The 27,314-nt window shown below is 40.4% G+C and overlaps 1 protein-coding gene across 3 annotated transcripts in view; it reads right to left on the reverse strand.

Annotated features, from left to right (window-relative positions):
• Nucleotides 1-27,314, reverse strand: part of DLGAP1 (DLG associated protein 1) — a 5,750,587-nt gene that overhangs the window by 1,194,754 nt on the left and 4,528,519 nt on the right. For all 3 annotated transcript variants that reach the window (XM_044065573.1, XM_044065572.1, XM_044065574.1), the window contains one exon: nt 24,196-24,410. In XM_044065573.1, coding sequence (XP_043921508.1) covers nt 24,196-24,410 — 215 coding nt within the window. The remainder of the gene's footprint in view (nt 1-24,195; nt 24,411-27,314) is intronic.

The raw sequence follows: 27,314 nt of genomic DNA on the forward strand, positions 1-27,314 counted from the left end.
GCTACTCCTCCTCCTAACAACATGAGGTACTTGTAGCTGGCTTGGTGACATACAGGGATAAGTAGGCTATGCCCCAGGCAACCAGAGTTTGATTAGCATAGGGTGTCAACAGAGCTGGCAAGGAAGATGGGGGAAGCCATGCTGGCTGAAAAGGTAAGATAAGACCCAGCTGTATGTTGTAGCAGTCATTCAGAGGAAGGGGACAGGCCCACGAACTGGGAGAGGGTATGTTGTCCATCAAGACAGAAATAAGTGTTAGTCCTTGGTGATGAGGTGCAAGGTAATGTATACTTTTATGGATGAAGGTGATCTCAACTCCTAGTGTGGTGCAGGTTATACATTCCTTTGCTCAGGGAAGAGCTAAGACAAAATAAGCAAAAATGCCCTCATTGTTGGCATGCCAGCAAAGACACAAGCAGCCCACATTGCTGCTTAAATGAAGGCACCCCTCAGATATTTCTAACCCTAGTAGATTTGTGGTTGATCCCTACTTCTGGGGAATGAACTGGCTCAAGTTTGATTGCCAAAGACTTGATGGTTGGAATCCACAGGCACAAAAATCATAAAAAAGTTAATATCATGTCCTTGCAGTTAATTTGGGCTGTACATCCTGCAACCATATGGATCTCCCCTCCCAGCATTCAACTTATATCAGTCTGCAATGCTAAATAAACTCCTTATCTACAGAGTACTGTGGAGTCAAAATCTCGCCTTATATGGGATTGAGCGCTAGTTATGATTTTTTTTTTTGCATTTTCCCAGATTTTCTGATTTCCTGAGATTTCTCTTCTTCCTAGGATGCTGCACCATTTGTATGACATACTCGCAGATGTATCTGAAGCCATTATATAAAAAGCTGTTGGCTTCCAGAATAAAACCTGTAGTGTCCCTCCCACAGAACTTCAAGCCCTTCTGCACTCTTAATCCCTGGAAGGAGTTTAGCTAGGATCAACATAAAATAAGTAAATATTAATTTGAAAACAAGGAGAGATCACATTTTTTGAGGAAATCAGCCCAAGTTATTTATTAATCTGTCCAAGTCCATGCCATCACTATTAGTTATGTTGTTTGACTCTTCGCCCACATGCTCATATGCATGTACACACAAACACAAACATACTGGTGTATGAGTTGAGGTTGATGACTTCACTAACTTCATCTGGATCTTCTGAATTCCCACAATGTAGAACATGCAATCCTTGCACTTTGGCTTGGATATCCAACACATTAATGGCCCGTAAACACCAAAGATAAAATAATTTATTCAAACACCACAGGTGGAAACTTGCCAAATGGCTTTGAGCTCCACCCATCTTCCCCGGAAATACTGGATACTATTAAAACTAGATAAGCTTAAAAGGTACAGATCACTGTTAGACCAAGAAGCTTCAGGTGACAGCTATTACATCCCTGGTACTTCCCATTCCTCATTCTTGCAGTCAGCCCTCTCTACAGCATACACACTTTTCCAAGGAGTATATTTCTGCACAGTACCTGGGGGAAGAATAAGTCTTTACAGGATAAAGAGATACCTCCAAATGGATTTTATTCCAGATGAAGTTAAAGATGTTAGTGAATGTATGGGATTTCATCCACATCAGCTGATAGCTAACTCAAAATTAAATCTATATAGAAGGCCTTGCAGTTAAGCATAATGCATGTGGCATTCCTCATTTTACAGACAATGTTTAAACTACTGAAGAAGGAATGGATGCTACTTAATGCCACCCAATTCCCAGATTGAAAAATCTTAGACAAGTCCTACCCCAGCAAGAGGATATTTCTGTGGTCATGGCCACAGCCTGATCACTGGAACTTTCCAGTATGAAACAAATCTGTTGCAATCTGAGTCCACAGAATTTCTCATGGATACCATGAACAAGAAATTTGGGGGGGGGGGCATGCTAAAAAGGATTATGAAAGCATAAGTTTGGAGGAATGAACTAGTACAGCTGCTATTTACCCTTCTCAAGCCATACTCACATGACTAAAAGATGTGACGTCCAGAATGTACTCCAGTTCTGCTGATGGTTCCCTTAAGGACTTCACTATTATGACAGGCAGCTACACAGCAGATGATGCAGTGAACCATCTTATATGTCAGTCAAGTCAGTGTCTACATTTGATACAATCTACTGGCTAAAGCTTTCAGATGCAGATGCACAACTGAAATTGAACTCATTCATGTTGCTGCTGTCACAATCACATATTTTCAAGGAAAGAAGAATATGTCAAATAGCATCTTGAAGACAAAGATCATATTTAGAAATCATACTTTCAGTCATTGGTCAGAAACTTTCAGGGTTAGAGTCTGCATATCACATTTCAAATCAAAACAAGGAGGATCATTGTTCATTTTTACAGGCTTTCTTCCCTTCATGCTCGGTAACTATAGTGTTCTCCCCTATCAGTCTTAAGCCCATACATTCTTTTGTCACTGGGAAATCCCAGCCACAGAGGTCAGAGCTAACCAGAGGAGCCATCATACTGACAGCTCTAAAGGTGGTTCATGCCACTGACCACATCTACTGATGCAGGCTATGATGTTTTTTCTAAGGGCACTAACCTCACCCCTGTTTGGCAGACATTGGTACTTTCATCAACATAAGAGTGTACTAAGATCTTACAAACACACACACACACACACACACACACACACACACACACACACACACACACACACACACACACACACACACACACTCCAACACACACAGACCCCCCACACACACACATTAAGGAAGACTACTATCATCAGCTTGGTAGAACATAGCCCACATTCACCTTGGGCTTTGTGTCTTTTAATTGCCTGGAAACCTCCCTCCAAGCATATGCTATTTGGATCCTCCAGTGTCCAAGTCACTGGTTGAAGTTGGGTCAGCTCTTTCATAGTCAAGGCTTTATTCTTTTATATCATATAGTCAGCAGAAATTACTGTTCTTACATCAGCCTGAGTATCTCAACAACAGAACCTTATTCTTGGGTTTCCATAGAGATGACAGTGCTGGAAGCAAACCATGGGGGCCTATTGAATAGTTACACTTTCACAAGATTTTGTCAATTCCCATGCATTCATCCCCAGTAATAGGGTCACAAATTCTAAAAGTGTTTCACAAATTAACTCAAACTAGTTCAAACAAATGGGTTTTGAAAGTTGTGAAGAGTGAATATGCTTTGGAACTCCTGATATGCCCACTAGTCTGAGCTCTACTGATGTCTGCCCTCTTCTTTCATTTTTTTCAGGCATGTATAAACAATGTAATTGTTCCAGTTCCTCTGCAACAAGAAAGATTGGACAAATGGACTAGATTATATAGGTCACCCCCCCAAAAAAAAAAAAAAAATCAGAAAGATCTTGCTCAGCTTTTGGTCTTTAATATCTTAACTCATAAGGTACAACCAATTCAAAATGGAGTCTCTGTGAGGGGATTTCCTGTCTTCTATGAATGTGAAGGACACCTACCAATGTAATCTAGTCAGACAAAAGAACTTCCACTTTCTGAGATTCAAAATTCTGAACAGTCAGTTCTGCTATCAAATGCATCCATTTTATATTGTTTCAGCCTCTTCGACTCCACCAAAGTAACAATTCAGATCAGGAACCTACTTGACAATATGATATTCATACACCCCTTACTTAAATGTTAAAATAAAATAAAAATCTATTAACAAGACCAGGTATTTAGGCAGGTCCATAGAGCCTTTTCAGCCACGGCCTGGCCCACAAAGACAAGTACAAAGACAGCAACTGAATTTAAATATTCAAATGGCATTTTTATTTTTTGGGGGGAGTATAAGAACCTTCAGAAAACCCACACAGACATGGAGAAAAATGCATACTACACACAGGCAATGAATAAAAGTTAGGATTTATCCCTGACCATGGAATTGTGAGACAGACACCTTTCCATTGAGATACCATTCTGTCCTGGGTCCTATTGTACAGGTTTTTTAAATCATGTATTCAGCACTCAACCTGAATGTTACCCATTCTGGAAAACCATAGTTGAATGATTCACTTTTGCTATCTGGACGCAGAGAACACCCAAGGAACATACCTGGCACTGTCTCGGGCAAGGTGTTTTCAGCCCTTACTCAGATTTAGTCCACTTTTGTGCAGTAAAATCACTCATTTCTCCATTATATATCTCATGTCTTGGTCCTTTTTAATATGAGATTCATACAAACCGAAGATGAAGAAGTAAGTCTGCATGGAGAAATATCACTGTTTTTTCCTATTAAAGCATGTGTACCTATATCATTTCAACTGTGATTGAATAACAGTGTTAAAAAAGAAAGCCTGAAGGCAAACAGCCCACAGCAGGACTGTCCTTATCACTAGGGTCAAGAAATCAGCTCAAGTTGTAAATCAGTCTCAGAAAAATTGCCAGAGGGACTCTACTTAATCATTAGGAATCTCTCTCTCTCTCTCTGTCTTCATAGATACAAGGTTCTCAGATGGAATAGGAGGGACAACCACACCCCAGGGCAGGGAGTCCATCCACATCATAGAAATGAATGCTGTGTTCAAGGATCCCACTCTCTTTCAACAAAAAATGGAAGGCACAACACATTAAAACAGATGACACTGCAGCAGAGGCCTACCTCAGATATTAAGTGAGCATTAAAACTACAGACCTTTTGTAGGAGACAATGAAGGTACTTGGTTAGGCTCATGGGTACCTTGTCATAGTTATCTCAACTGTCTAGGAATTTGCAGCATATGTGTATTTTTTCCTATTATTTTTAGTCCGTCCCTCATAAATTTCAAAGTTTTCTGGCAAAACAATGAAGACTGCAGTCACTAAGTAATGATAGAATTCAGACTTCATAACCTTTATAAAATGAAAGTTATTGCAAAATGTTATTCTAAAAGCCTTTTATATTTACAGGAGCAGTACATTTAAAACCTGACCCCAATTTTGGATCTTAGCTCCACTAAGCTTTGACCAGAATTCATGTACTAAAGAGTTTGAGATGTAAACCTTTCTAGCATTGCGGCCGACTACCCTAAACTTGCAATATATACTTGCTCAACCATTTGATAGTTTCCCCAGGAGAGTGATCTTTTTATCCACAGGTATATGATTAGCTGCAGTCAGTGTGAGATCCCTTCCTCATGGCCAACCAGTCCAGTATAAAAAGCCTCTCAACTAAATTAGGATCACGGAATCTTGAGTAATGTCTAGAGACTCAATCATCAGTGACTGGAAACAGCTGAGGTCCTCCTACAGTCTCAAAAACCTTCATCTAGCAGGTCTGTCCATCAACAAGGGACTGGGCACATATACTAGATTCTGTATGTCTCCATAAAATATCAGAAGGGTCTTCCCTAGTTCTAGGTCTTCAATATCAAAATTAATAAGGTACAGCCCATTCAAAATAGAATGCCTGCCTCTCACCTCAATTCACCTCCTATTTTAATTTCTGAGAGACAGCAAGGATTAGGGTCATTTTACCTTTACCCTCACTGTGTAAGCAGTAGCAATAAGGGTATCACATGGCACAATGGAGGATTCCTTCTGCCTCTCACCCTTTGTTTCCCCCTTCAAACAAGTGGGACTTATGAGTACAAAATGAACACCCATGATTTCCCTGTGATATCTATATATAATGCTAGAATATCTTATAGGTTCAGAGGTCATAGGCTCATACAAGGTTACTAGGTTAATGTCCCTGGGGGCTTTACAAGCCTAGCCATGTAAAGACCGAAATACCCTTATTGCCAAGTTTAGATGGTCATTGTTAGCAGAGCAATACTGAGATCAGTACCGACTGCCCTGTCCATGAGGGACATAGGTGCCACCCCCAGGATGAATTTGCGTTCACCCATCCAGTTGTCAAGGTTGCCTTGAATAGGGTTATTGAGGAGCTCTGCTTCACATGCAGTGGGAGCTTATTCTAAAGGAGCAGTAATCGCTGGGAGATATATCTGTCTCTCCAGCATGTTTTGTTGATGTCACAGGCTAGGTTGAGATCTCTGGAGCAAGTTATTCTTGTCCCATTTTATTTGCAGATGTGCAGAAATTCCATTAGGTAGGGTCCAAGACTGCTCTGTAGGCCAGGCACAGGTCATCTCTCAGTAGCCTGTATGATACAGAGTACAGTGACAGGGCTTTTAGTCCTTCCATATATGTAATGTTTTGGAGGCCCTGGATTCTCTTGGTAAGAATCCTCTGTGGTCTCTCCAGTTGCTGCATGTGTCTGGTGAGGTACATACAGAAGGGAGCATTGTACTTAATCAGTAGTCTGATAAGGGTTGAGTAGAGTGGAGATATAACCTCCCTGGTCATGGATACAATGTCCTTATTTATGAGCTGCGCAATGTAGTGTGCTTTTTTTACCACTATGGACACATGGTGATTGAAATTAGATTGCTATCAACCTGTGTTCCCAAGTCTCACACCATTGAGTTTGTACTTAGAGGGGTGCTATAAATATCATAGTTAGCAGGGCCTACTTCTTTACCAAAGGGGATAATTTGGTATTTTTTGTGATTAGTTTTAGTCCATGAGTTTGACACCAATCATTTTTCTGCATCAGCCCTTTCTGTAATATGTTAACATCATTGGAGGACTTTATGATTGCACCCAATCTACAGTCATCTGCAAATCTGGTAAGCCACAGGCCATCTACCTTCATCTGGACTTCAGAGAAATAGATTTCAAACATTAGAGGGCCCAGCACAGATCCTTGCGGTACCCCACTGGTAACGGGTCTACTGGTGGATGTGGATTCCCCAACTTTGACAGTGTGCGTTATGAGCTAGTTTGCTACACATCTAGTAATGTATGAGTTGATCCCAAGCTGGGAGAGCTTCTCCATGATACCCAGATGTAGGATTATGTTAAAAGTCTTGGCTAAATCAAGATGGGTGGTATGTACCATTTTACCCTCATCCAGTGCTTTGGTGACATTTTCAAAGAAGTCTACTAGTTTTAATAAGCAAGATCTACCCTTGACAAAGCCAAACTGGGTTGGGTAGAGTTTGAAGGTTGCTTATGTCCTTGTGGATAAGGTCCATGATGATTCTTTCCATGGCCTTGCAGATAAGGCTGGTTAGGCTTATGGGTTGATAATTCCCAGGGTCAGTTGATGGACCTCCTTTGTGCAAGGGGATTACTGTTGCTGTTATCCATTCTGCTGGGACATTTTCAGACTATGGTTAAAGAGAGTGCTGAGGGGCTCTACTAGGTCTTTTTTTAGGTTGGTGAGTAGGCAGCCTGGGATGTTATCTGGTCCCACAGAGGCTATGTTTTTGGCCTTGGAGAAAGCTTGTATGACCTGTTCTTTGGAGATACCTGGTAGAGGACTGGTGTTGGGAATGATTTGGGGTACATGAGGTGGGGACGGGGGTGAAGTTATCGTCATATCTGTCATCTAGCAGGTTGGCAATTTCCTCAGGTTCAGTGTGAGTGGCACCATTTACTATAAGTTCAGCACACAGCTGGGCATCCCCTTTTAAGTTTTGGACATAACTGAAGAATGACTTCAGGGTTGTGAAAGCAAGAAAAAGAGTGAACTTAGGCAGCAGTTGCAGGACCTACTAGATAAAGAAGGATAACATGAGTTGGTGTTGGTAATCATCATTACCAACCCTCTTTCTCCCATTTTCTGCATGGGGTTGGGGTGTCTTGTCATCTGTTGCCATCTCTCTCAATTCAAAATTACTCTCTGATTTTCTTTGATAGTCATACCTGACTGTCGCAGGTCTTCTCTCACACAATCCTTCAACCTCTTTGCTGGATGCCCTCATTTCCTCTTGCCATCTTCCTGTCTGTCCCAAGTCCTTTTTAACCACATTGTCTTCTACTTTCCTGCACATGTGCCCAAAGCAAAGCAATCTGTTGTTTTTGATCTTCTCTGCAACTGGAGCTACTTTGGCTCCTGCTCTGATATCCTCATTCCTTCATCTGTCACACAGTGTGCATTCTACCAACCATCCCAGGCACTTCATCTCCGTCACCTCTAGCTTCCTTGTCTCTGCTCTACCTTTACTGCCTAGGTTTCTGTACCACACAGTAGTACTGGTCACACCACTGTTTTGTACACCTTACTTTTCAGCTTCTTTGGCATTCTTTTGTCATACACTACACCTGGCACACTGTGCCAGTTGACTGCAGCCCCTCTGATTCTAACTTTGACCTCCTCATTCAGATTTCCCTTCTCCTCAACCACCCCTCACAGACACTTGAAGCGGTTAACCTGTTGCTCTATTTTCCTTCTATATCAATTCTCAACTTCTTCTGATTTCCCTATTTGCTGCCATTACAAGTGTCTTCTCTGTACTCTGTTTCATCCCATGTGATTTCAGTTTTGCATTCCAGTCCCCTATTCTTTGCTGAGGTTCTTTTTTCAGAGTCTGCCTGTACTGCAACATTGGTGTTGATAATGGGGGACTTAAATGCACATATCAGGACAGGCTGATCAGGATCAGAACTGTCTGAATACACATGGATGGAGCAACAGGAAATAAAGGAGGAGAGGCCATTCTAGGCTTCTGTCTGGAATATGGCTTGCTGTTGGACAACACATGCAACAGAGACAGTCATGAGATCACATACAGCATAAACAACTGGTGGCCACAAAAAAAATAAGCAGTGGTCAGACAAGGCTCAAAAGTTAACAGAAACTAGGTTGAAGACCTGGAAGTTGACTGGAGAGAAACCACTTGATTTCAAAGAAATACTCAGGGCTCTTAACACTTGAGGAAGAAGAGGAAATAGATGGAGTTGAAGCAGAATGGCAGCGCCTCAAAACAGCATGTGTGAGGACTACAGAACAGATATGCAGCCAAGCCAGGTACAGAAATAAGGTACATAAGGAAAGCTGGCAGTGAAAATACAGTCTGGGAAGTCAATGAGTACAGGATGAAGTGGAAGATGATAAAAAGATGGGCCAGGCTAAGATGGAATGCTGGTTGGCTAATAAAGAGGCAAAGAGAGCAGTTGCAATAGTGAAGAACAAAGCATCAGAGGCACTGTATCAGTTTCTGGGAAGTGATTTACTAGATGGCACAAATAAACTGTATCAGGTTGCAAGGCAAGAAAGATAAAGAAGATAGTCAGACACTCTTCATAATGGATTTGAGTAACAACCAGTTCACTAGTCTACTGGACATCAAAGGCTAGAATGCTTCCAGCAGCTTCTAAATGAAGAAAACTCCACAGAAGCTGCACTGCCCCAGACACAGCCTACAATGAGAGAAGAAGAGGAGCCCACCCTAGAAGAAGTAAGAACAGCACTAAGGAAAATGAAGTCAGGGAAAGCAGCAGGCTCAGATGAGTTCATGACAGAAATGATCAAGATGTTCATAGGTTCATAGGTTCATAGGTTCATAGGTTCATACTAGGCTATCTGCCCTAGGGCATTTGCAAGCCTAGCCAGAGTGTGTTTGGCTTTCGCCACCCATTTTAAATGAGTTTTACTAGGGCCTTTTTCAAGGTTAGTTTACTGTGCCTCTGTCTAACGGTGACACAGAAGTGATCCCCGGGGTAAACCTACGATCTCCCATCCACTCGTCAAAATTCCTCTTGAAGAGAGTCAGTGAGGGACTCTGCCTAAATTGGACTGGGATTCTATTCCAGAGTGAAGGGAGCCTCTGGATTATGAATCTGTCCCTCCAGCATGTCCTATTTATTTCTGTGCTGAGGTTCAAGTCCCTCAAGCGTGTAGCTCAAAGGGATTTGGATTTTCTGAGGTGAAGCATGTCCATCAATTCCGGGTTGGACATGGCCTTATACGTCAGGCACAGATCGCCTCTAAGTAGGCGGCATGCAACTGAGTAGAGCTGGAGTTTCTTTAACTGAGCAGCATATGGCATCTGTTTGAGCCCTTTGATCCTCTTGGTGAGGTACTTTTGGGGTCTTTCTAGTTGCTGCAGGTGTTGGGTAAGATACATCCCGAATGGGGCATTGTATTCAATTATGGGCCTGATGAGGGATGAGTAAAGAGGCACGATGACCTCCCTTGATCTAGATGTGAATCCCATCATGATAAGGTGAGCTATATAGAAGGTTTTTCTAACCACTTTGGCCATGTGATTGTCAAATGAGAGATTGCTATCAACTTGGGTTCCCAGGTCCCTAATTATTTCTTCCGTACTTAATGGGTTGCCACCTATGTGGTAATTTGTGGGCACTTTGTTTTTGCCAAAGGGGATGACTATACACTTTTTGGCATTGAGCTTGAGGCCATGGCTCTGACACCAGTTGTCTGTCTCTATGAGACCTTTTTGGAGGATGCTTGTGTCAGCTGGAGAGTTGATTATGGCACCCAGTTTGCAGTCATCTGCGAACTTGGTCAGCCATAGTCCACCTGTGTTGGCTTGTATCTCTGAGAAATATATACCGAACAAGAGAGGTCCCAGGACTGAGCCTTGTGGGATGCCGCTTGTGACTGGTTTGGAGTCTGACATGGCTCCAGCAATTCTGACCATGTGTGTTCTGTCCTTGAGCCAGTTTGCAACCCATCTAATGACATAGGGGTTTATATTTAAGCTGGAGAGCTTATCTATGATGCACGAGTGGGGTATTGTATCAAAGGCTTTTGCAAGGTCCAGGTAGGCTGTGTGGACCACTTTTCCCTCGTCAATGGCCTTGGTGACTGATTCAAAGAAATCAACCAGTTTTAAGAGGCAGGATCTACCCTTAACAAAGCCGAATTGGGTAGGATCCAGTGTCTGTAGGTCCCCAATATCTTTATTTATGAGTTCCATGATGATCTTCTCCATAGCCTTGCAGACCAAGCTAGTCAGGCTTATGGGGCGATAGTTACCAGGGTCCGTTGAGGCACCACCTTTGTGGAGAGGGACCACTGTTGCTGTATGCCATTCCCTGGGTACATATCCTGTAGTAAGGCTGAGGTTGAACAGTAGCTTTATGTTGGGGTTCAGCTCTTTTTGGAGTTCATGTAGGATGCAGCCCGGGACACCGTCTGGTCCCATTGTTGCTGAGTTTTTTGCTTTGGAGAGGGCGACTCTTACCTGAGCATCTGAGATGTAAGGGGGGCAGCACTCTGCTGGGATAGATATTTGCTCTTTTGGGGGGAAGGGGGGGAGAAGTTTGCACTGAACCTGTCAGCCAGGATGTTGGCAATGTCTGTGGGTTCAGTGTACTTTTTGTCATTTTGGACTAACTCTAAGCATATCTGGGAGTTATCACCCAGGTTCCTAACATAACTAAAGAAAGTCTTGTGATTATCTTTAGTGTCCTGTGCAATTTTTCTCTCGAAGCTGGCCTTAGATGATTTTATGAGGGATCGTAGTTTTTTGCTAATACTGATCAGCTATGCCTTCCCTTTTAGGGATTTTGCTCTATCATGTAGTAGCTTCATTCTTCTATTGTATAGTTTATTTATGGCTGGGGTCCACCAGACAGGATGCCTGCCTTTGGGGGATTGGGTCTTAGTTTTATTTGGGATTGCATGATCCATGCATTCCTGAAGGTGTCCATAGAATGCGTTTATAAAGGATTCTGCTGTTTGGGCCATATTTTCCACTGGCTCGGGGGCTTTGAAGGATTCCACCTCGGTTTTGAGGAGTGTGAAGTTTGCTTTAGAGACGTTTTTCACTGTGGTTTTCTGGGCAGGGGGTGGGGTCAGGATGTGGATATCCAGTGAGATTAATTTATGGTCCGATCTTACCAGTGAGGGATATACCTCAGGTCTGGAGCATAGAGTCCCCATGTTGGTGATGATCAGGTCTAGTATGTTTTCCCTTCTTGTGGGAGTGGTGACAATTTGTTCCATAGCATTTGAGTTTATAAATTCTAGGAACCTTTGGGCTAAAGTGTTAGGGCATGAGTAGTGCTCCCAGTCTATGTTTGGGTAGTTGAAATCACCCAATATAATGGTGTTTGGAGAGATCTTTATATTTTCCAGTGTTTTCAGGAAAGCCGAGTGGGGTTCCTGAGTTTGGGAGGGTGGTCTGTAGCAGGCTATAAACTGAAAGGCAGTTTTACCCACTGTTAGTTGCACATGGATAGTCTCCGATGCTTTGTGCTGTGCCACCAACTTGGAGGTGTGGGTATCTTTGACGAATATTGATACTCCCCCTCCTTTTGTGGTTCGGTCCGAGTTTTGAGGCCGAAAAGTATGGTATGAGGTATAACCTGGTAGTGCTGGGGTGCTCTTGGGAGCCTTGAACCAGGTTTCTGTTAATGCACAGATATCGATGTTCTCCATGCTGAGGAGAGTTGCGAGTGCATGCATCTTGAGGTTTAGACTTCTGGCGTTGAGTAGCATTACCCTTAGTTTCTTTTTCTTTGTGATATCTATGGAGGTGGGTTTGTCTTTTGAGCCTTGCCTAAAAAAGGCACTATGGGGTGGCAAGAGCCTTTGCCAATATCCGAAAGCCCAGGGGTGACAGGTGCAAGCCATCCCTAGCGAAGCAATGTGGCTTGTTGAGCATGTCATCCCAGGCTGACAGGCACTGGATCCCCTTAGAATGACACCAATAATTCAGCCAGTTGTTGAAATTGATCATCTTGTCTTTATATTGTGGCATCATTCTTGGTGAGCGTAAGATGCTACTCAAGGTCAGGGTCATACCGGCCTGGGTTACATGCTCAGAGAGCTCCTCTATGTCTCTTTTCATGTAGTCCAAGGAGGTACATCTCAGGTCATTCACACCAATATGGACAATGACTGAGTCATATTTGTACTTGCCTTGGAGTGACCTGAGTGCTTGTGTTATGTGGCGGATCCTAGCGCCCGACAGGCAGCTCACCGTGACCTTCTCCTTGTTCAGAAAAACACAGAAAAAAACACAAAAGTATATTATCCAGAAAAAACACCAGCACATGAGGCAGGAAATAAGGTGGAATAAGGAATTCTTTTTACAAGTCAAAGGAACAGCGATGGGTGCAGCGTTTGCACCCACCTATGCTGTTATTTACATGGGTGAGTTTGAAAAGAAATTCATGTTTCATTGTGAATTTTTTGTGAATCATGTCATCTTTTATAGACATTACATTGAAGACTTCATTTTCATTTGCAAAGGTGAGACATATTTGTTTGAACAGTTTATGATATGTTTGAATGAAAATGCTCATGGGTTAAAATTTACTGCTCATTGTTCTCAACATAATATTTCATTTTTGGATGTGGAATTTTATATTGGGAAGAATAACACAATACAATATAAACCATTTAGGAAATCTACAGCAGTAAATAATTTCCTGCATCCTACCAGCATGCATCCACCCCATTTAATTAAGGCACTACCTGAAGGGGAGTTCAAAATAATATTAAGGAACACTTCAGAAATTGATTTATGGGAGGGAGTTTGTGAAGAAACTCTCATCAGATTAACAGCTAGAGGTTATGATAGTAATGCACTATCTAACATTAGGGATAGGTTATGAAGAACTAAGGTTTTTGGAAGGGACAAATATCATAAGGAGTATTCATGTTTGTCAGTTTGTTCAGTTAAAGACAAGATATTTTTTGTATCGAGGTTCTCAAATTTTTCATTCATGGTAGAACAAATTTTGAAAGAATTTTGGCATGTTGTCAGTGATGATCCTAGTGTAGGACATCTATTTCCCAAACAAATAACTTTTTCTTACAGTAGATATTGTAATTTAAAAGAATTGTTAAATAGAAAACTGATATACTCTACTGATAGAAATGTTGGTATGTATTGTTGTGGGCGATGTTCAGTATGTGGGAAAGTAAAAAACATGCATGGTCTGAAAATCAATGGCAAAAGATATTTTGCATTTGAAAATTTTGATTGCCAGTCATTTGGGGTGGTGTACATTTTAGTGTGTAATTGTAGTATACCTTTATGGTACATTGGTTAGACTACTAGAAGGGTTAAAGTGTGTATTTTAGAGCACTTGGGAGATATAAGAAGGGGCAACATGGAAAGTCCAGTAGCTTCCCATTTCATTAATTCACATAATGGGAGTATTGATGGTTTTTCATTTAGTATGTTGGCTAGACCCCATGTTTGTGTAGAGAATTTCAAGACTGCATTATGTAGGTTGGAACATAAAATGATTTTGGGATATCACACATTATTTCCTAGGGGAATGAATTTGGAGAGTGGGTTAGTGACATAAAATTTAGTCTTTTATTCCAATTTTGAAATTTTGACATTTTAGTCATATTTATATGACATATAGTCTTTATAAGTTTGAAAAAATGAATTTGAGGATATATTGATTGTTATTTATATATTAAAATTCATGCATTCAGCAGTAATATATTAAAGTTATGTGGGCATTAAATATATTTTAGGTGGAAAATGATTAATGTTTGTAAAAATGTTTGTAAAAATGTAGTATTTAATGATCATATTTAGTGAACACATTTAAGAAATGTATTAAATATTGCACTTATTTTGTTTTTTTTACAATAACTGAAAAAAGAATTGAATAATGACATAATTGACAATGTGAAATAGAATAATTGATTGATTGATAAGTATATAAAAGGAAGATGCATGTACATGGTAAATGTTCCATGAAGGCGAATTGCCGAGGTACCAGAATGTATATTTTGTTGGATTAAAGGATCTTCCTTTCACCTCATTTTCCTGCCTCCTGTGCTGGTGTTTTTTCTTCTCCTTGTTCAGCCTGGTGAGTGGGAAATCAATGTGCCTGACAATAGAGTCACCTATTACAAGTGTATCAGGTGTGTTGTTTAGCCTTAAGGGCTGTGACTGTTTGGCACACTGGCTTTGTGAACTATGTGTTGCACGTGTTTTGTTTTGGGGTAGCGGTTGCTTGTGTGTCTGCCGTGGAGGTCTCTGTTGCTTAGGCAGATTTTTATTTAGAGCCTCTGAGTATGTTTTTGTGTGTTTATGTGTTTGGTTTGCTGATGTAGTAGGTCTATGTGAGACTGGAATTGTGTTGTGTGTGGTTACCTTCTCCTCCTTACTGGTTACGCCAGTACTGAATTGAGAGAGCTCAGCCTCCAGTTTGGCTATATGGTTGCATCTCTCACATATGTTTGAACTTGTTGGGAGGAGGAGGGGGTTGTCTGTGCACATGAGGCAGTTGTAACATTGCCTCAAGATTCCCAGATTCACCAGCTGGACTGGAGAGGAAATTGACAGCTGACCTTTGGACATGCTAGAATAGTATAAGGAACTCCTTTGTAATTGAGAAAAAGGACCAATGGGGAACAGAGTACTCAAAGGGAGTATGTGAGGCTGTAGTGCTATTTAATATTTAGTGCTAACTTATAGAAATGCTTTTGTGAGCAAGTGCCGGGCTATAGATTAAGAATAAGGTGTTTATTTTCTGAGCTAGAGCAGTTCTAAGGGAAAAAGTGAAGAGCAGACTTTGTGGAGCCGAGAATGGTTTAAACACGATTAAGCAGCACTGCCCAATGCTGCGCTATGGGCAAAATCGTGCAAAGCCGCGCCAAAGTGGGTTTTATACAGGGGGACTTGAAAGAGCTAGAAATTGGCCCAAAACAGCCAATAGACTACCAGATTCTTGTGCTGGGAACACTCCTCCAGGGATAGATAGGCTGCTCTAAGCTCCCCACTTCCACTGGTGAACAAAGAAGCCTCCTTTTATCCAAGAAAGGAAATGGGCAACACAGGAACTTTCCAAAAGTCCAGAATACAGTAAAGCCTGTATTTGGACTACTCTAGGTCAGGAAAGGTGGGAAACAAGGATATTTTTTTATGGGTGAGACAAGGGAGAAATGGCTCCTGAGGGTATCTTTAGCTATCTGGAGAGAAAGGAATATCACAGATAACCACAGAATAATCAGACTAGTGCCACTATATAGGCACAAAGGTTACATTTGTAACTGCATGTAGTAGAGGTATCAAACTCCTGTCACATTGCATGAAAGTTCTGGAGAAGGTAATTGATAAATGAAAACACAGAGCAATTGAAAGTAAGATGGGAGACGAGCAGTTCAGAGTCAGATCAGGATGCAGCAGAACTGACTCAATGTTTGAAGTGAGACAAGTAGCTGAGAAGAAGCTGGAGAAAAGGAAAGAATCCAAGTGGGCATTTCTAGACTTGCAGAAAACACATGACCAGGTCCCATGACAGATGATTTGGGCAGTCCTGTGATGATTCAAAGTCCCAGAAACATTGGTAGAATTTGTGCAGGCTATGTACAAGGCACAATGACAGAAGTATGAACTATGTTTGAACTCACAGAAGGGTTTCAAGTGGGAGTGGGTGTGTATTATGGTTCAGCTCTGAGCTCAATGATGTTCATACTGGTGATGGACTACATTAACAAACAGATCAGAGGTGAGATATTAACAAAGATGCTGTATGCAGATGATGTAGCATTGTAGGCAGGCTCTGAACAAGAACTTTGCAAAGGATAGGGGAATGGAATGCAAAACTGAAGGTATACCTGCTGAAAGTCTGTACAGATATGATAGCTGTACTGGCGCAACTATGAAAATTCAGAAAAAAGCTGAGAATCGAGATAGAAGGGAAAATAGTGGAACATGTTAACAGGTTCAAGTACCTGGGAGGGGTGATTGTGAAGAAGGGATGTCTGAATGATGAGATCAAAGCTAGAATCAGAGGTGCTGCATTTAACTAGCACATAGCGTCAGGGGTAATGTAAGACAGAAGAATGCCAAAGCAGCTAAAAGTAAGGAATGGTTGAAGAAGCTAGAGGAGATGAAGATGAAGTGTCTGAGATGGAGAAGAGGATACACACTGTGAGGCAGATGAAGAAATGAGGCGATCAGAGCAGAAGCCCAAGAAGCAGAAAAAAACATATTATGGTGGTTCAGGCCCATGTGCAAGAATCGGAAGACATTCTGGTGAAGAAGATTTGGAGCAGACAGAAAGAAGGCAAAAGGAAACAAGAGCATCCAGCAAAGAGGTGGATGGATTATATGAGAGAAGAGCTGCAACAGTCAGGCATGACTGTCAAAGAAGAAAAGAGAGTGGCATTGATTCGAGAAAGATGATGATGGCTGACATGATACACAATCCCAAGTAGAAAATAGGGAAAAATGGAATAAGGGTGAAGATGACTTTATGCATGATGCCATCCTTTACAGATGAAACTATTATTTTATAAAAACAACCTTATGCGTTGGTCCTGTGTGTGTTTAACAGGGATATAAAATTCAAAATGTGTAATGTGATGAATATTTATCTGATACAGATATATATATATATATATATATATATATATATATATATATATATATATATATTGCATCTTCTGTAAAGTTTAGTATTTTGTCTCTTGACTCACCAAACATGACTCTGTGTGCTTAGTGAAGTAAATGCTATAAATAAGTAAGCTGCATCTGGAATATTTACCCTAGAAATAAAACTAATTGTTATATTCCCTAAATGTATTTGCAAGATCAATGTACAACCCAGTCTTACATACAAAATAGGAAAGAGATAGCTGATGCCAATGCTGATGAGTTTGTTTCAGCCATGTTCCAGCATCTAATCCTTGTTGTGAGGATGTTTCATGGCCTGATGCAGGTGCTGTATTATGGTATAAGTAGACAATAAACATATAGCTTCTCTCCACTGTCAGCAAAAAAAACAAAACAAAAAAAAAAACAAACATAGAGCTGATTAGTTCAGTCCACCCAGTGATTACTGCTAAGGGGTATATGGACTAGTAGTAAGGACTGATGCATGTTTTCCACCCTGTTTTGTATCTTGTTCTTTTTCTTTAATTCACGCTATAGTTTTTCAAGTATAACTCATTAGATGTGCATATTATTGGTTTTCTTCAACAACAAGCCATCTCAAACCATCATAATTAGTGGCGGATTAAGGCATGGGTGCAGAGGTGTGCACCACCACCTTTTTAAAGCCGTCATAAATCCGTATTAAAGCATTGCATTTTTATTTTGTTGAAATCAGAAAAATAGCACATCTTTCCATTTCAGCTTACTATCCTTTGTTTTGTGCATGATCTATACGATGATCCTGAATTGCTCCTCCAACTGTATCTCCATTGAAGTTGAGTTAAGGTGCATTGGGTCATAGAGAACATTTGTTGAAAAAAAAATTAAATAAAATATTTTTTTCTTAAAAATAACTCGCAGTACAATCAATTTTTTCGAGCTTCTAGATTGAATGCTAGTGTCACTGATTTTGATTTGCAACTCACCAAAGTACAGGCTGAGTTGAAAGAAAGGGGCTATGAACTTAACCTTATAAACCAAGGACTAAACAATGTCTTGAGCTTGAGACAAAGTAAAGCCAAGCCTTACTTTTCTAAACGTAATGTCATCAACCAGAAAAATAGATGCACTTTAAACTTACAGCCCTTGAGGTTATATTTTAGTTATGCTAGAGACGTACAACATTATACTGACATCATTAATAGAAATTGGAAAATTTTAACGTCTGATACACAGATTAAAAAATATATTGGAGCTAAACCACAGTTTACTTTTAAAAATCAGAAGTCCCTACATAGACAGTTATGTTATTTTAAAGAGAATAATCACCCAAGTGGAGTCAAAGGTAGCAGACCCTGTGGTAAATGCAATTTCTGCAGGTATATAGATACTAATGCATCCTTCCAACATCCAGATACACAAGAGGTTTTTACTTTTAATATTAATGCTCGATGTGATTCCCTACATATAGTATATCTCGCTACATGTAATATTTGTAGCAAATTTTATGTAGGTAAAACTAATAGAACTTTTAAAGAAAGAATCAGGGAACATGTGTATCATATAAGAAAAGGCAGTTCACACAATGCCTTAGCAAAACATATCAGTGATACCAATTCCCAACATGTATTTTCTTTTAGGGCTATAGGTAGAGTTTTTGAAAGTATACGTGGAGGTGATGTTAAGATAAAAACTGAAAATTTAGAGGCCAGATGGATCATTAGACTTAAAGCTACTATAGGTCATGGCCTAAATGAAAATATCCCTCTAAAACCAGCTCTAAGAAATAAACCCCTGCACAGATAAAATGTTTTTAGTTACAATGTTTTTAGTTACAAGTTTATATGTATTTTACTTACATCTATGTTTTTATTTTTATATTGTATTTATGTATTTTGGATTTATGCACTTTACTAGCATTGTTTAATACAGAGCTTGTATCTTGAATATACCTTTAAGAATGCTCTAAGCTGTATGTGCTTAGTATAAATAGAGGAGCTAGTACCTTGATGTGTTACACCTGAAGAAGCCTACTTGGTGAAAGCGTTTGTGTCTTGTTTTTATGAACAATAAACCTTTGAAGCCTGGAGCCTTACCTCAGTGTTTTTGCTGTAGTATATGTTAATGGTGTTGGAGGAAGCATTTTATATCCAGAATATAACATTTTAAAAATATCCAGGTATTTATTTTATTTATTTTTTGGTTCTTTACTCCTGTTTGGTTTGCCACCTGTCATTGGAAATTCATGTCACTAAATAATGACATACATTTGAGTTTCAGAGTTTTATTTCCTTCAGAAAATACACGCTAGCACAAATTCTATTATTAAAGCAAGTCTGTAATTTTATAAGAGCAATAATTAAATTCTGTTCATATTTTTTGAGCCTTTGTTTCCTCTTTATTTTAGACTTTATTCAGATTTCTTCAGCTGAAAAGTTGAGAGGTATGCAAATCTCTTTACAGCTGTTGCCAGAGATTGCTGTCATCACTCCACTCTCTTTCACATACACACACACACACACACACACACACACACACACACACACACACAGGCACGCACGCACACACACACATACACAGTCTCTTCTGCTTTCATGCATGTAATCACTCATGCACAGACAGAAACAGAAACACACACACACGCACACGCGCGCAGACACACACACACACGCACACGCGCGCAGACACACACACACACACACACACACACACACACACACAGTCTCTTCTGCTTTCATGCATGCAATCACTCATATACAGGCAGAAACATAAACACACACACACGCACACTCTCTTGTTTCTTTTTTTTACTCTCACTAAACAGCAAAAGCACTGCTTAGCGAGTGTAAAATAGTAGCTCAATCAATCTCTGCCTCATACTCATACACGCATACACTCTCACACACAAACACATGCACACATATTTTTTTTATTTTACTTTAGCGAGTGTAAAATAAAATAAAAAGTAAACAACAAAAGAGCTGCTTAGCAAGCATAAAATAATGGTAGCCATTAGGTTACTTTACGTCTGAGCTCCACGGCAGCTTGTTATGCTGCTGTGAATTGTTGGACTCATTTTTCAGCAAGTATTGCCTGTTGATTAACACCCTCCTGGAGAATGTTCATTCTTCAGTCAGGGTGTGATCTACGGGTCACCCATTCTCTAATGCTTAATATATAAACAACAAGTAGTAACAAGGCAGAATGTGTACCTACCTGACCTTCAAAAACTATATTCGTGCAGAACTGATGCATACTGTACAGTATAATCTGGCATTAGTCAGATATTTAAGCAGTCAGTGATCCTTTAGTTATTTTCTGATACCTACTTTATATTGTTTAGCATTGCAGTGCTGTCTTTGACCAGGCTGCTCAACTGATGACATATTGCAGGAAATTGGTCTCTCATTGCTCAGTGCTGCTCTGTGGCTGAATCAATAAGATCACAGAAAGTACAGCAGTCACTTCAAATGCATTCAAAAACAGAGTGTTGGAATAAGCTGATGGCCAATGATTCATTAGGTACTATTTCTTACAAATACAAAAATGCACTATTTTTAAAAAAACTGAAAAAAAATGATCAAACACAGGAATCTGTCTAGTTCTACCCTTACCACCATGAGTTTTGAGGAAAACATTAAAAAACAGAGAAATTAGTGGTCTTAAAACTTCATTGATGAGCTCAGACACAATGTTGTTGTTGTTGGTCTTTTCGGCTTTTCCCAGTTAGGGGTCGGAACAGCAGAACTCCAGTCTGCTAATGATTGGCAGTAGATTTTTATGGTGCCGAGTTGCCAGCCCGATGCCCAACCTTCAGCAAAGGCACGCCCATTCACGCATGTCTTTCGAAGGCCACTCAACCACGGGGAGGACATGCAGACTCCTCAGACACAATAATTTCCAAAAATCATGAAACTCAGGTAGTGTTCCAAAGCAACAAGCCTTCATTCGTCACAGACAAATGATCCTCAGTAACAAAACATCAGAAATATCTTACAATGTTAAACATTACCAGCTTTTATATACTTAGAAGTAGGTATGGAAAATATACATATTGTTTAATTTTAAATCACCCTTTTCATGGCAAACAATATAAACAGGGCCATAATAGGGCAGTTTAGAACAGCAAGTACCCACCCCTTCACATTACTAATGATTAGATCAAACTAAATCCTAATTAAGGAAAACACTACCAATCTATTTGCAACCCACATTCCAAGATCAGGTATTAACAAAGGCATAAGATATACATAAAAATAACTAAAATTGCTTTTGGCTAACTAATACAATAAAGTCTTTCATCAGGTCTGTGACAAGAACTAAAATCAAGAAAAAACACATAGCTATCTAACAATAAACATAATCAAAATAGAACAATATAAATATAAAAATACATCTGTCTATCAAGTAAATATCTATCCATGTATATTAATCTGCATAAGACACTGCTTTTACAGGGATGGTCTGCACCTCCCCCCCCCTAGGCTTTCAAATATTACTTAAAGCAGTGTCCTCCCCATAATGCCATTTTTAGGCAATGCCAAAATTAAAGTACTTCCAACATAGCAAATCAAAACCAAGAAAATTTAAAGGGGTTACTGCACAATGCTAGGAGTCTAAACAAAAAACTCCACTCCCTAGAAGCTCTTTTCACTCTAGAGAATGCTGATGTCTGTGCGGTCACTGATACATGGTTTGAAGCTGGAAAGTGCACACTGAAAGTGCAAGGTTATAATGCCTTCCACACATTCAGACCAGTTACTACACAGACAGGGACTAAAGTTGGAGGCGTCTCCATTTACATCAAAAATAAATATACCTCAAGGTTGGTCAAACAGGACAATGCATTTGAGCTACTCCATGTTCAAATCACGATAGGAAAAATCCAATACCACTTCCTTGCATGCTGTAGGTCTCCCACCAATGTATTTAAATGTATTGGAAACATTCACTGCCCAACTCAATATTATGTGTACGGGAGACTTTAATTAACCCACTGTTAACTGTGAATCATATACAACACCATACAGGCACAGCGATTCCTAGGTTTTGTAAACACAAACTCTCTGTACCAGATTCTCAGTACACTAACCAGGGATGCAACCATACTGGATCTAGTCCTCACTAATATGGGAGAGTGCTGCACACTAACTAGTGCAATGTCTTCTGGTCCCCTTTGAAGTTAAAATAATACCTGGAACCCCAACTAACCCTAGAATATTCAGGAACTACCCTAAGACTAACCTCCTACTACTAAGTGATAACCTTGCAATATTTGAAACCCCAGTAAACCCTGAGAACATTACTGCCTACATGGAACCGTTCACAGAAACCCTATACAAGCATATTAATAGTTACATAGAGCCAGCTGTACAGCAGCAGGAAGAAGTACAGAGCTAACTCAAAAAACAAGCGACCCTGGTGGAATCACATCAGTAGGCTATATAACATAGGAAAAAAATCATGGCAAGCATTAGAAGATGCATCACCCAGGAGGACAAAAGCACTCTCGTCAAACTATACAAACAACTCAGAGGACAAATAAAGTATACCAGAACCAAATTTGAGGTAAATTTGGCCTCCCAGGCCAATAACAACCACAATGCATTTTTTAGCTACGCCCACAACCTCAAAGGCAATACACAATTTTGTGAAGAGCTCATTGTAACTGGAGCCACCTACAATGAGCCAGAAGATACAGCAAACTTACTGGCCAACAAATTCAGCTCCATACCATCAAGTACAACTCCCCTGCTATCACTAGGGAGCAGGTCCTTAATGCTCTCTCTAAAGCCAAAAACACTGCATCAGTGGACCCAGACAATATCCCAGGATGTCTTCTAAATAACATGAAACATGACCTATCAGGTCCTCCGGAATCGCTATTTAACTGCAGCCTTCAAACAGGCTTCATGTCTCATCAATGGAGAACAGCAACAGTCATCCCTCTGCACAAAGGTGGATCATATACAGACTATGGACACTAGAGACCTACAAGTCTCACTAGTCTCATGTGCAAAGCCATGGAAATAATTATCATGTTAATGATAAATAATGACATAGGAATCTCCAGACAGTGAACCCAACCCAATTTCATTTCATCTAGGACAGGTCATGCCTACTCAACCTGGTGGACTTCTTTGAGAATGTCACCAAAGCAATGGATGAGGGAAAAAGGGTTCACATTGCCTACCTTGACCTGGGCAAGGCATTTGACACAATACCACACTTGGACATTGTTGACAAACTCAGGAGGTTAGGTATAAGCCCTAATGTCACCCAGTGGATAGCCAGCTGTCTCACAGACAGGACCCAGGAAGTTAGAACTCTACATAGAGGCCAGTCACAAGCAGAGTCCCTCAAGGATCAGTCCTGGGACCACTCATTTTTGGCATTTGCTTCTCTGAAATCAAAGCCAGTGTTAAGGGCCTATGGCTGGCTAAGTTTGGAGATGGTTGCAAATTAGGAGCAGTCAGATAATCCCCCACTGACACAAATGTTCTGCAGGAGGGACTGATACAAACAGATAACTAGTTTCCTAGCCATGGACTAAAACACACCTGTAAGAGTTGACCCAGTAGTCAGAGACTTGGGGAAACACATAGACAGCAATCCTGTAAATACCTACAATAGTAAATACCTGTTTCTACTACCACATCCACAGCAAAATCATGTGCAACTGAATGTATATTGCTGTCTTTTCACACATGATGTTAGAGCTTCTTAAGGTGATCCTTCCCACCCACTAAACTCAATGTCCCACTTTCTTACTTCCACCCTGGTAGTCAACTAACCAGACGGCACCCCTGCCTTTTGCAGGTTCCTGGATCCACCACTGATAATAGCTGATGTGGTGGGAATAGACTACTTTCTTTCTTTTTCCCTCCCTTGACTTGGGGTACTAGTTCTCAGTGCCTGTTCCACTACTTGGTCACTGGTTTGCTCCAGAATCTAATATGAACTTGGAATGTCATATATTACAGTGACTTAGAAGTTTTCAGTGTGGGCAGCATTAAAAAGAAAGAACATATGATCGAGGAATGCTGTCTTCTGTGTGGTTGATTATCAGGTTGTTCACAGTCAACGTTTGTACTTACTTGAGTGCAGTGAGTTCTGTGAGTGATGGCTGTGTGGCTTTAAGATAGCTTTCCCTACGTGCTGCAATCTTTGGAGATGGTTTAGGGCTGGTATCTGAGTCCCCACTATCATCCTCCCCCATAGCTTTGATGTAACTTCCACTCCGCATGCGTCGACATGGAATCTCCTCATCTTTGCTCATAGTGGAAAACCCACTCCATTCATCTTGTGGGACCTGGTGAAAAAAAAAATGAAGTCTCTCTTATTTATCACAATATGTATTTATAGTTTAAATATTCATTAACACTTTTTAAAAACACAAATTATAACAGTTAAGTAATTAAATAAAGTTCAATATCCATAAGTATGCTTACATATTTATCAACATACTTCCTTAATTATATAACATTAGGGAAGAGCTTAGGAAAGCACCTAGTATTCTAATCTAACAGGTTTAAAGAATGTTTAATAACTGGTGCCAAAATATTTAAGAATGGATTTAGACTGCAGGAAAACTGGCTGGAGGGGATAGGTCCCATAGGGAGAGAAAGAGTGGGATCATTGCCTGTGTGACCTCTGGTAGCTAAAAACTCTGTCAGGAAATGATACAACATCATGGGCTGGGTTGACAAATGAGTACACCTTCTGTGCTGACATCACTGCACTTTTTCATCTCAACCAGGGGATCTGACCAACCATCCTCTGCAGTATGATGGCTCCTGGAACCATGTGCACTGTGCCTGACAAGGTCCTATCTCCTTGGCTTTAGGAATGCCTTCATAAAGCCTGCTCTTCAAGACGTCAATGAGCACACTTATTGAAGGGATTCTTCTCTAGCTGTTTGGTAAAGCGCTATAGTTGCAACCATTTGAAATGCAGGGACTCAGTAAGGTGAGTCCTGAAATGCAAAGACTAAATGGACAAAAGAATGGACTTACATATACTATGCCCAAGGTGCCATTTCGAGGAATAATCCCTTTTCTCTGAGGTACGGTGATCTTGGAGTTGATATACATAACTTCAGGGGGTGTGAGGTAAGTTTTAGGATGAGGAGCGATTTCTGAAATTCGCTCTTCTCTGTGTTTTCAGTCTTTTTTTTGGCTAGTTGGCACTTAGCATTTTGAGTGCTGACATCTCAATAGAGAGCTACTATAGTAGTACCCAGAAAGAGTAAATTCAGGGTGTACAAAGCTATGTTGAGTTGGCAGCAGGGGTCAAAAATTATACCGCGTGAATCTCCTGGTTACTTTGCCTGGGGCACTGCAAGTGCCCAAGGCTGAATAATATGCTTGTACTAGTGCCTTTGTAATTACTGTAAGTACTTCCTGTATTTATTGTTCAACACTTCCTGTTAACAACTTATTATTTAATTATCATTCTTCTGCTCTTACTATTCTTGCCTTTTAGCCCAGGAAATGGCTAAAAAGGATCCTTGGACCAGTCCATTCTCATAGTTAACAAACTTAAATAAATAAATTAATAAATAAATACCTCCTGATAATAATATTTATTCCATGTTTTGAACATCATATACATTACTACATGCTGACATTTCTAAAAACTGATTTGCCTCCTCAAGTATTATACAATATTTAGAAGCTTTTTCTGTGAAAGTTTCACTTATGCAAATTAATTGTGTGGTTCCAAGTTGTTGTCAAAATGGGTATTTCAATTTTTATGAGGATCTATGCTTCACAGAAATATTTTTCTATGTAATTGTTGCCCACATGCATGCTGACTATCAAGACTCTGCACAGCTGGACAAGGCCCATTCATTCCCTTACTCAGGAATCTTGCCAGTGATCTGGGTGACATCTGTCCAGTAGGGGACATCCGTCAGCCATGAGGGTGCATTATGCCCTCACTGGCAAACTGACAATAAAACTGCTTGTTACAGCCTAACTATGACTCCAGACAGTGGGACAAGCACCTGTCACTGTTAATGCTTACTAGGCCTTTTCCATTTGAATGCAGGCTTCTGCACACCATTACTGAAGGCTACCATGAGATGATGGCTTTGTGTGCCAAACACCTGCTCCCAGGTCATGCAGTGGCATCATAGCCTTCCTTTGAGGGACTGTGCATTGTGAAGCCAGCTTTGTCCCACCAAACCCTCCCCCAGGATAGATACACCTGTCTTTCCCTTTCAGGTACCTGAGTCGCTTCTCAGACTCTGGTTGCTTGGGTCATAATTAGGGTAGCTGGCTAGACTCACAACTCCGCATCCATAATTGATCAAGTGGTCATTGTGATGAGCAGGACAGGATGTCATTTTAACAGGACATCTAAACTACAATGTACCACTAGTTTTCCTGGGCATGTAACTATGAAGGAAGAGGACCATTTAGCTTTATAAAATACTGATTGTTGTATTTTTCTACGGTTAGTGAATAATGGAGTTATGAGGAACAGAGGGGTGTGTTTGTGTGAGTGTGTGTGTGTGTGTGTGTGTGTGTGTGTGTGTGTGTGTGTGTGTGTGTGTGTGTGTGTGTTTTTAATGTAGTGGGATGTTTGTGCTTTGAACTCGGTGGTGTGGTAGGTTTTCTGTAACATGCTATTTGTTTAAATGGAGAAGATCATTTTTATATATGCCTAATAAATCACATATATATCTATATATCTCTATCTGTATCTATATCTATATCTATATCTATATATATATATATATATATATATATATATATATATATGGGTCTACCTGAAAATGCCAGAAGTGCACCACGCCAATGACAAGAACACCGACACCTGAAGATCGACAACGGAGAAGACCGACAGTTGAGAATCCCAACGCTGAGAACACCGACATGTTAAGGTAAGTGTGCGATAGGGACAGACATTAGTGTCAGGGTGTGGGTAAGGTAAGTGTGTGATAGTGATGGATGTTAGGGTAGGGTGCGGGTCAGGTAAGTGTGCGATAGTGACAGACTTTAGGTTTAAGGGCAGGTTAAGTGAGTTAGGGTTAAGGTACGGGTAAGGTAAGTGTGCGATAGTGACAGAGTTAAGGGTTTGGGGCGGATTAAGTGAGTTAGGGTTAGGGTGCGGGTAAGGTAACTGTGCGATAGTGACGGACCTTAGGGTTAGGGTTTGGGTTAAGGTTAGTGCATAGATAGTTGTGTATGTAAGGTTTAGTGTAGGTTTG

This window comes from Protopterus annectens, chromosome 3.part0 (assembly GCF_019279795.1).
Source record: "Protopterus annectens isolate FY-2018-M chromosome 3.part0, PAN1.0, whole genome shotgun sequence".
Lineage (NCBI taxonomy): Eukaryota > Metazoa > Chordata > Ceratodontiformes > Protopteridae > Protopterus > Protopterus annectens.